Here is an 11,129-nt window from a genome sequence, read left to right on the forward strand (position 1 = left end):
TTTTTGTTAGGGTTTAAATGTTTTTTTTTTTGTTATATTTCGGATATTTTTTGTTAAATTTTAGATATTTGTTTTACAATTATTTTAAATGTTTATTTTTATTTGGTTGTAGATGTTTTTTATAGATTTTGAATATTTTTTTTTAGTTGATTTGGATGTAATTTAAATTTATATTCCATCTAAAGATCGAGAAAATTAAAAAAAATGTCTAATTTTTTTTTGTTTCTTCTCTAATGAGCTTTTTTTTATTAGTTGGCCATATTTACAGTTGATTACCTAACAAAATTAAAATAAATATATAAATATATATACAATAAATTTGTACTGTCATAAATGAAAGAAATAAAATGAATTATGCATTTTTTTTAGTGTTCAATCATTTGGATTTCTAATTTACCAAGATTGACTAATTTTTTTTTTTGTTTAGCCATGGTAAATTAATTTGTCGCAGATCAAAACTCTATTTAAGAGTAAATTCTCGACATTATTTAAACAGATTAATGAGCTAACTACTAGATCAACTTAAATTAGTTATAAATGGCTAAATTTTTTCGGTTATTATAAATGGCTAAATTTAACTTGCATTAGAAATTTAGAATAATATATTTTGTTTTTTGGTTTTACAAAGGGGCCAGTGGCCCATTAGAATAATCATAATACTATGCCAAAGCTAAACATAATTTTTATCCCTAAACATTTCCCAAAGATATATGGGCTGAGCCCGTTAGGATATAGATTTCAAAAACCCAGAAAGCTAGACAATAAAGTATGCTATATTATTACTTTTTGACTAGGTTACATTATACCCAAAAACATATGTTACATTATTACTTTTTGACTAGCCCATTTAGAATTTAAAAAAGTAGAGAAAAAACCTAAATGCCTATTATTTTTAAAACTAAAAAATATAGGAGATCAATTACAACTAGAAACTAACAATGAATGCAGACTAAATTTTTATAATGGTTCTCCAGATTCAACCCGTGCACCGATTTAGCCCCTGAGATTCCAATTGCACTATTTATGTCCTCCAGATTGTGATCCGGGGAACATAATGGTCCTTCGGTGAATTTTCGGCGTGACTCAGCGACGGCCTTACTTATGTGTCACAGCCACTGCCACGTTGGACGTCAGAGTGTACAGATGACGTGGATTGTATTGTAAAATTCCTCAATGTAGTCCATGTCTTCATTTTTAAACCCTAAAACTTCGTTGGCCTCCCCTCAATCTGGTTCTCTCCATCAACGTCTCCTTCTGCATCTGTTGTGTACACCAATAGCTGTCCCCCATGAGAGAAACTGGGAGCCATGGTGCAGGAAGCTCCAATCGGTCATCGTCGACGGAGAACTGGAGAAGAAGCACAACGCGAAGCAGGCAGGGGCGGGTTCCGGACTGGTGCGGCTGTGGTTGTCGCCCGGTGTTAAGGTGGTCAGGGACGGAAACGCATCCTAACAAGCCCTTCTTTAGTTGCCCCAACTATAATGTGAGTAAAGGTAATTGATTTGTAGTTGGTTGATTTTTTTTGTTGATTTTTTTGGTTGTTTGCAAACAAGTGGAAAAACATGGCGTGGGTTATTCGTCTGGGCAGATTGTGTACAAGAGGAGCTGCCTGAAAGAGCTGTTTCAGGAGATGATGATGGTGATAGGAAGATGAACTTTGCATGGCGGATAGGGAAGATGGAAGCAAACATTAGGAATCTTAAATTCATTAGTCATGTTCTTGGGTTTGGGTTCTTAGTAGTTGTTTTTTGTAGGAATGGTGCTATTGAAGGGTTGAGAACATGTCAATGTAATGTAGTTCCCAAAGTAATGAATGAAAGTGTTATGGGGTAACATCACAAGGTTTCTGTAACTGATCTTAGTTTACTGTAATATAATATCCTGTTAGATGAATAAAAGGTATATGTAAATAAGTAATAGAAAGGTTGATTCAAACCATGGATAGTATTAATTGATCTATACCAAAATATGGCAAACCATTCATAGTTTTAACACATTACAGGCATAAGTAATTGAGCAAGTAATATGACATATTTGGTTAATAATCAACAAAATGAACCGTTGTTTAGAGTGAGCACAAGTCACAGTTTCTTTTAACAAAAAACAAACACTTGTCAAGTGTAATGTCCTAATATTAAGTTTCACTTCTTCCGCGGGTGCTTAAATTCAGGGGTCGGCACAAACTTCAGAAAATTTGTGAATCGTGAGGCAGTGGCTAAACTCGCACCCTTCATTGGGTCCAGTGCTGTAGAAGGGGTTGTTGGTGGTGACCTTCTTCTAGCAGGCAGTTTGGCAGGTCTTGTGGCTGGTTCCCCTTTTACTGCAGTGAACTATACAAAGCACAAACCACAAATGAAAACCAAAGTTCGTCACCTACTAAACTTTTTTCAGAGTTATTAGTCCATGAATTAAAAAGGTGTATTATAGAATTACTGTTGTACCTCTTGAGAATGTTCTAGTTTAGAACAAATTGGCTGTGACAGATCAATCTCTGAAGCTTGACCAATAGGAGCAGAATTGATTGCCGACCGGATGTTGTTTGTAATATTAGCAGTAACCGTAGATGTACTAGTAGCAGTTGCAGTATCAGGGGCAGTGGTCTGGGTAGTTGCAGTTGCTTGGGCAGTAGCATTTTTTGGGTCTTTAGCAGCCTCCGCAGCCTTTGCAGCTGCCGCAGCATCAGCTGCAGCTTGAGTAGTGTCAGCTGCTCTTTTCTTTTCACACCCTCTCTTGGTGTGACCTTTTTGCAAGTAGTACCTACAGGTGAAAGGCCGAAGCTGTCTTTTCATGGCTGTACCTGGCTTAGATTTCTTGCTAGAACTTGTGCCTTCATCGGAGTCCTTCCTCCTCTTTGTTTGAAGGTTCCCTGGCTTCCTCTTGATTGGTGGTGCCAATGGCCTGTTATACTGACTTTGTTCCCAGAAGCCTTGGCTAGGTATAGGATTGATGTGGTACTTATATGTTTCCTTGTAAGACTCCATGGTTATCAACTTGTGGCAGAAATCCTCTGGGTGCTTGTTCACTCTGGCCAGTGCAGCACAAGCATGAACGCATGGAATCCATACAAGTCCAATTTACAGCTAGCTTAGGTTAAAAGAAACTCATTTCTAAGACAAGTGTAAAAGTCCATGAACAAAGGTAGAATATGGGAAAAAAACAATCTGTTAATGATGAGCGGATAATTTATACGCTTTTTGGCATTGTATTTAGTATGTTTTTAGTATATTTTAGTTAGTTTTTATTATATTTTTAGTAGTTTTTATTTAAAATTCACTTTTCTGGACTTTACTATTAGTTTGTGTATTTTTCTATGATTTCAGGTATTTTTTGGCTGAAAATGAGAGACTTGAGCAAAAATCTTATTCAGATGCTGAAAAAGGACTGCAGATGCTGTTGGATTCTGACCTCCCTGCACTCGAAGTGGATTTTCTGGAGTTACAGAAGCCCAATTAGCGCGCTCTTAATTGCGTTGGAAAGTAGACATCCTGGGTTTTCCAGCAATATATAATAGTTCATACTTTACCCAAGATTTGATGGCCCAAACCGGCGTTCCAAGACAGCATAGAAATTCTGGCGTCAAAACGCCAGAACTGGCATAAAAGCTGGAGTTAAACGCCCAAACTAGCACAAAAGCTGGCGTTTAACTCCAAGAAAAGTCTCTACACATGGAAGCTTCAATGCTCAGCCCAAGCACACACCAAGTGGGTCCGGAAGAAGATTTCTGCATTAATTACTTATTTCTGTAACCCTAGGCTACTAGTTCTCTATAAATAGGACCTTTTGCTATTGTATTTTCATCTTTTGAATCATGTTTTGATGATTGAACCCTCTTTTGGAGGCTGGCCATTTGGCCATGCCTAGACCTTGTTCTTATGTATTTTCAACGGTGGAGTTTCTGCACACCATAGATTAAGGTGTGGAGCTCTGCTGTTCTTCATGAATTAATACAAGTACTATTGTTTTTCTATTCAACTCAAGTCTATTTCTTCTCCAAGATATTCATTCGCACCCAAGAACATGATGAATGTGATGATTATGTGACACTCATCACCATTCTCACCTATGAACGCGTGCCTGACAACCACTTCCGTTCTACATGCAAACAAGCTTGAATGCGTATCTCTTGGGTTTCTAATCTGAGATTGGAACCTTCGTGGTATAGGCTAGAATTATTGGCAGCCGTTCCTGAGATCCAGAATGTCTAAACCTTGTCTGTGGTATTCTAAGTAGGATCTGGGAAGGGATGACTATGACGAGCTTCAAACTCGCGAGTGTTGGGCGTGTGACAGACGTAAAAGGATCAATGGATCCTATTCCAACATGATCGAGAACCGACAGATGATTAGCCGTGCGGTGACAGCGTGCGTAGAACATTTTCACTGAGAGGACGGGAAGTAGCCATTGACAACGGTGATGCCCAACATAAAGCTTTCCATGGAAAGGAGTATGAATAATTGGAAGAAGGCAATAGGAAAGCAGAGGTTCAAGAGGAACAAAGCATCTTCATACGCTTATCTGAAATTCCTATCAATGAATTACATAAGTATCTCTATCTTATCTTATTTTATGTTTTATTCATATTTTAATTACCCATTCTCCATAACCATTTGAATCCGCCTGACTGAGATTTACAAGATGACCATAGCTTGCTTCAAGCCGACAATCTCCGTGGGATCGACCCTTACTCACGTAAGGTATTACTTGGACGACCCAGTGCACTTGCTAGTTAGTTGTGTGGAATTGTGATAAAGTGTGATTCACGTTTGAGAGCTCCAAGTCTTTGGCGCCATTGTTAATGATCACAATTTCGTGCACCAAGTTTTTGGCACCGTTGCCGGGGATTGTTCGAGTTTGGACAACTGACGGTTCATCTTGTTGCTTAGATTAGGTACTTTTCTTTTTATTTTTCAGAATTTTTAAGAATGAATTCTAGAGTTTTAAGTTGATGTTCTTATCATCACAAAAGCTGATTGATTCTCATTAATTTAGCTGCTGAATGTAATGTCCTGCTGAAGCTTGGCTAGCCATGTCTAATCTTTTTAAACTGAAGCTTTAGACTAACATTGCATGATTCCTGGAATTCTCATTAAGAATTTTGAAGTCCTTATTTTCTTTTTCCACCTAATTTTCGAAAAAATTACAAAAAAATTTATAAAATCTTAAAATCAAAAATATTTTATATTTCTTGTTTGAGTCTAGTGTCTAATCTTAAGTTTGGTGTCAATTGCATATCTTTATTCTTCTAATTTTCGAAAATTACATGCACTATGTTCTTCATTGATCTTCAAGTTGTTCTTGATGATTTTATTTGCTCTGATCTTTAAATTCTCTTGTTTTGAGTGTTTTTGTTGTTTCTCATATGCATTCTCAATTTGTTAGTGTCTCTTATATGAAAATTTTTAAGTTTGGTGTCTTGCATGCATTGTTTATTTGATCTTAGTTTCATTTTTTTATTGTTTCTCATCATTAAAAAAAATTTCAAAAAAATTTTCAAAACTATGTCTTTTCAAGTCAATAATACAGAAAATTGAAGATTCAGAACATTCAGCAGAGGAATTAAACAGAAAAAGCTGGGCGTTCAAAACGCCCAGTGAAGAAGGAAAACTGGCGTTTAAACGCCAGCCAGGTACCCCCTGGCTGGGCGTTAAATGCCCAAAAAGGTAGGATTTTAGGCGTTAAACGCCCAGAATCCAGAAGGACACTAGAGGGAAGATTTTGTTTTTAATTTTTATGATTTTTCAAAATCAAATCTTTTTCAAATCATATCTTTTCAATCATATTCTTTCAAAATCAATTTCTTTCCATTTTTTTATTTTATTACTATTTTCGAAAATCCTTACTACAATTAGTGATTTAATTCAAAATTTTCAAGTTGTTACTTGCCTATTAAGAAAGGATCAAAAATTTTAATTCTAGAATCATATCTTCTAATTTCTTTTTAGTCAAGTAATCAACTTTAATTTTAAAACTTTTCTTTTTTTTCATTTGATTTTCAATCATATATTCTCAATCATATCTTTTCAATCACATCTTTTTCAAAATTAAGTTTCAATCATATGATTTCTAATTTCAAAATCGTTTTCAAAAATCACTTAATTCCTTTCCTAATCTTAGTTTTCGAAAATCATCAATCAAATTTTCAAAATTTCTTTTAATTATTTCAAAATCTTTTACTTTAATTTCGAAAATTCTTCCCCTCTTCTCACATCCTTCTATTTAAGGACTAACACTCCTCCACTATCAACAATTCGAACTCTATCCCTCTTGATAAGTTCAAATTCTTTCTTCTCTACCTCCTCTTTCTATTGTTCTTTTCCTCTGACACCTCAAGGAATATCTATACTGTGACATAGAGGATTCCATACTTTCTTGTTCTCTTCTCTTTCATATGAGCAGGAGCAAAGACAAAGGCATTCTTGTTGAAGCTGATCCTGAACCTAAAAGGACCTTGAAGAGAAAGCTAAGAGAAGCTAAAGTAAAAATCTCTGTAGAGGGCCTAACAGAGCTTTTCAAAGAAGAAGAAGCCATGGCAGCCGAAAACAACAATGCCAACAATACAAGGAAGGTGCTTGGTGACTTTACTGCACCTACTCCCGACTTCTATGGGAGAAGCATCTCAATCCCTGCCATTGGAGCAAACAACTTTGAGCTTAAGCCTCAATTAGTTTCTCTAATGCAACAGAATTGCAAGTTTTATGGACTTTCATTGGAAGATCCTCATCAGTTCTTAGCTGAATTCTTACAAATCTGTGACACTGTCAAGACCAGTGGGGTTGACCCTGAGGTCTACAGACTTATGCTCTTCCCTTTTGCTGTAAGAGACAGAGCTAGGACATGGTTGGACTCACAACCTAAAGAAAGTCTTAACTCTTGGGAAAAGCTAGTCAATGCCTTCTTGGCAAAGTTCTTTCCACCTCAAAAATTGAGTAAGCTTAGAGTGGAAGTCCAACCCTTCAGACAGAAGGAAGGTGAATCCCTCTATGAAGCTTGGAAAAGATACAAGCAATTGATGAGAAGGTATCCTTCTGACATGCTTTCAGAATGGAGCATCATAGGTATCTTCTATGGTGGTCTATCTGAACTGTCCAAGATGTCATTGGACAGCTTTGCTGGAAGATCTCTTCATCTGAAGAAGACGCCTGCAGAAGCTCAGGAACTTATTGAAATGGTTGCAAATAACCAATTCATGTACACTTCTGAAAGGAATCCTGTGAATAATGGGACAAATCAGAAGAAAGGAGTTCTTAAGATTGATACTCTGAATGCCATATTGGCTCAGAATAAGATATTAACTCAACAAGTTAATATGATCTCTCAGAGTCTGTCTGGAATACAAGCAGCAACAGGTAGTACTAAAGAAGCTTCCTCTGAAGAAGAAGCTTATGACCCTGAGAACCCTGCAATGGAAGAGGTGAATTACATGGGAGAATCCTATGAAAATACCTATAATCCTTCATGGAGAAATCATCCAAATCTCTCATGGAAGGATCAACAGAGACATCAACAAGGTTTCAACAACAATGATGGTGGAAGAAACAGGTTTAGCAATAGCAAGCCTTTTCCATCATCTTCTCAGCAACAGACAGATAATTCTAAGTAGAGCCACTCTGACTTAGCAACCATTGTCTCTGATCTAATTAAAACCACTCAAAGTTTCATGACTGAAACAAGGTCCTCCATTAGAAATTTGGAGGCACAAGTGGGTCAGCTAAGTAAGAAAATTACTGAACTCCCTCCTAGTACTCTCCCAAGCAATATAGAAGAGAATCCAAAGAGAGAGTGCAAGGCCATAAACACGTCTCACATGGCCAAACCTGGAGAGGAAGAAGAGGCAGTGATCTCCACTGAGGAAGACCTCAATGGACGTCCACTGGCCTCCATGGAGTTCCCTGATGAGGAACCATGGGAATCTGAGGCTCACATAGAGACCATAGAGATTCCATTAAATTTCCTCCTGCCATTCATGAGCTCTGATGAGTATTCTTCCTCTGAAGAGGATGAAGATGCTATTGAAGAGCAAGTTGCTAAGTATCTTGGAGCAATCATGAGGCTAAATGCCAAGTTATTTGGTAATGAGACTTGGGAGGATGAACCCCCGTTGCTCATCAAAGAACTAGATGACTTGACTAGGCAGAGATTACCTCAAAAGAGACAAGATCCTGGAAAATTTTCAATACCTTGTACCATAGGCACCATGACCTTTGAAAAGGCTCTGTATGACCTAGGATCAAGCATAAACCTCATGCCTTTCTCTGTAATGGAGAAGCTGGGGATCATTGAGGTACAAGCTGCTAGAATCTCACTAGAGATGGCAGACAATTCAAAGAAACAGGCTTATGGACTTGTAGAGGATGTCTTGGTAAAGGTTGAAGGCCACTACATCCCTGCGGATTTCATAAATCCTAGAGACTGGGAAGTGTATGGATGAATCCATCATCCTTGGCAGACCCTTCCTAGCCACAGCAAAATCTGTGATTGATGTTGACAGTGGAGAATTGATCATTCAAGTGAATGAAGACTCCCTTGTGTTTAAAGCTCAAGAATATCCCTCTGTAACTATGGAGATGAAGCATGAAGAGCTTCTCTCAATACAGAGTCAGACAGAGCCGCCACAGTCAAACAACCAAACTTAAGTTTGGTGTTGAACCCCCACATTCAAACTCTAAGTTTGGTGTTGGGAGGTTCCAACATTGCTCTAAACATCTGTGAGGCTCCATGAGAGCCCACTGTCAAGCTATAGACATTAAAGAAGCGCTTGTTGGGAGGCAACCCAATCTTTAATTATCTATGTTAAATTTCTATTTTCTTTTGTTATTTTATGTTTTCTGTAGGTTGATAATCATGTGAAGTCACAAAAACAATTGAAAAAGCAAAAACAGACTGAAAAACAGAATAAAAAACAGAACACCCTGGAGGAGAAACTTACTGGCGTTTAAACGCCAGTAAGGGTAGCGGAATGGGTGTTAAACGCCTAGTCTGGCACCATTCTGGGCGTTTAACGCCCGAAATGGGCACCAGACTGGCGTTTAACGCCAGGAATGGGCAAGAAGCTGGCGTTAAATGCCAGAAATGGGCAGCAGCCTGGCGTTTAATGCCAGGATTGGCAGAAAGGGGCATTTTTGCACGCCACTTGGTACAGGGATGAGACATCCTTGACACCTCAGGATTTATGGACCCCACAGGATCCCCACCTACCCCACCTCTCTCTCTCTTCTTCACCCATTCACCAATCACCTCAATACCTCTTCCCCAAAACCCCTCACCTATCAGATCCCACCATTCTCTTCACCACTCACCTCCATCCTTCAAAAAATCCCACCTACCCCACCATTCAAATTCAAACCACTTTTTCTCCCAAACCCACCCATAATGGCCGAACCATACCCCCCTCTCCACTCCTATATAAACCCATCTTCACTCCTTCATTTTCACTCAACATACACACTACTTCTCCTCCTTAGCCGAAACACTAAGCCCCCTCCATCTCCTCTATTTCTTCTTCTTCTACTCTCTTCTTTCTTCTTTTGCTCGAGGACGAGCAAACCTTCTAAATTTGGTGTAGTAAAAGCTAAAGCTTTTTGTTTTTCCATAACCATTAATGGCACCAAAGGCCGGAGAAACCTCTAGAAAGAGGAAAGGGAAGGCAAAAGCTTCCACCTCCGAGTCATGGGAGATGGAGTCAAGGGTGCATCAAGACCACTTCTATGAAGTTGTGGCCAAGAAGAAGGTGACCCCCGAGGTCCCTTTCAAGCTCAAAAAGAATGAGTATCCAGAGATCCGACATGAGATCCGAAGAAGAGGTTGGGAAGTTCTCACCAACCCCATTCAACAAGTCGGAATCCTAATGGTTCAAGAGTTCTATGCCAATGCATGGATCACCAAGAACCATGATCAAAGTATGAACCCGGACCCTAAGAATTGGCTTACAATGGTCCGAGGGAAATACTTAGATTTCAGTCCGGAAAATGTAAGGTTGGCATTCAACTTGCCCATGATGCAAGGAGATGCACACCCCTACACTAGAAGGGTCAACTTTGATCAAAGGTTGGACCAAGTCCTCATAGACATCTATGAAGAGGGCGCTCAATGGAAGAGAGATTCAAGAGGGAAGCCGGTTCAACTAAGAAGGCATGACCTCAAGCCCGTGGCTAGGGGATGGTTGGAGTTCATCCAACGCTCAATAATTCCCACTAGCAACCGGTCTGAAGTTACTATAGACCGGGCTATCATGATCCATAGCATCATGATTGGAGAGGAAGTAGAAGTTCATGAGGTTATATCCCAAGAACTCTACAAGGTGGTGGATAAGTCTTCTACTTTGGCAAGGTTAGCCTTCCCTCACCTCATTTGTCACCTCTACAATTCAGTTGGAATTGACATAGAGGGAGACATTCTCATTGATGAGGACAAGCCCATCACTAAGAAAAGGATGGAGCAAACAAGAGATCCCACTCATGGACAAGAGCATGAGGAAACTCCTCATCATGAAATCCCTGAGATGCCGCAAGGGATGCATTTTCCTCCACAAAACTATTAGGAGCAAATCAATACCTCCCTAGGAGAATTAAGTTCCAATATGGGACAACTAAAGGTGGAGCACCAAGAGCATTCCATCATCCTCCATAAAATTAGAGAAGACCAAAGAACCATGAGAGAGGAGCAACAAAGGCAAGGAAGAGACATTGAGGAGCTCAAGCACTCCATAAGATCTTCAAGAGGAAGAACAAGCCGCCATCACTAAGGTGGACCCGTTCTTTAATTTCCTTGTTCTTTATTTTCTATTTTTCGAATTTTTATGCTTATGTTTATCTATGTTTGTGTCTTATTACATGATCATTAGTGTCTAAGTGTCTATGCCTTAAAGCTATGAAAATGAATCCACCACCTTTCTTAAATAAAGAGTCTTTTAATTGAAAAGGAAAAGAAGTGCATGAATTTCAAATTTTAAAGTTTAATTATTTTGATGTGGTGGCAATACTTTTGTCTTTCTGAATGAATGCTTGAACAGTGCATATTTTTTATATTGTTGATTCATGAATGTTAAAATTGTTGGCTCTTGAAAGAATGATGGAAAAGGAGAAATGTTATTTGATAATCTGAAAAATCATAAAATTGATTCTTGAAGCAAG

The 11,129-nt window shown here is 38.5% G+C and overlaps 1 protein-coding gene across 1 annotated transcript; it reads right to left on the reverse strand.

Moving 5' to 3' along the window:
- Window positions 1-2,230: 2,230 nt before the first annotated feature.
- LOC148566763 (uncharacterized) lies at window positions 2,231-2,981 on the reverse strand. Its single transcript, XM_088483725.1, has 2 exons — window positions 2,442-2,981; window positions 2,231-2,314 (listed from the first exon to the last, which is right to left on the reverse strand). Exons 1-2 carry the CDS (start codon window positions 2,979-2,981, stop codon window positions 2,231-2,233), a joined length of 624 nt encoding a protein of 207 aa, XP_088339851.1.
- Window positions 2,982-11,129: the final 8,148 nt, after the last annotated feature.

Source organism: Arachis ipaensis, chromosome B4 (assembly GCF_059453495.1).
Source record: "Arachis ipaensis isolate K30076 ecotype BB chromosome B4, ASM5945349v1, whole genome shotgun sequence".
NCBI classification, from domain to species: domain Eukaryota; kingdom Viridiplantae; phylum Streptophyta; class Magnoliopsida; order Fabales; family Fabaceae; genus Arachis; species Arachis ipaensis.

Excerpts from the sequence above, each read along its gene's own strand:
- LOC148566763 (XM_088483725.1), bottom strand. The coding sequence starts at position 2,981 with ATGGAGTCTTACAAGGAAACATATAAGTACCACATCAATCCTATACCT. Across the intron at positions 2,315-2,441 it reads AACTAGAACATTCTCAAGAG|GGGAACCAGCCACAAGACCT; the intron begins GTACAACAGTAA and ends CTGCAGTAAAAG.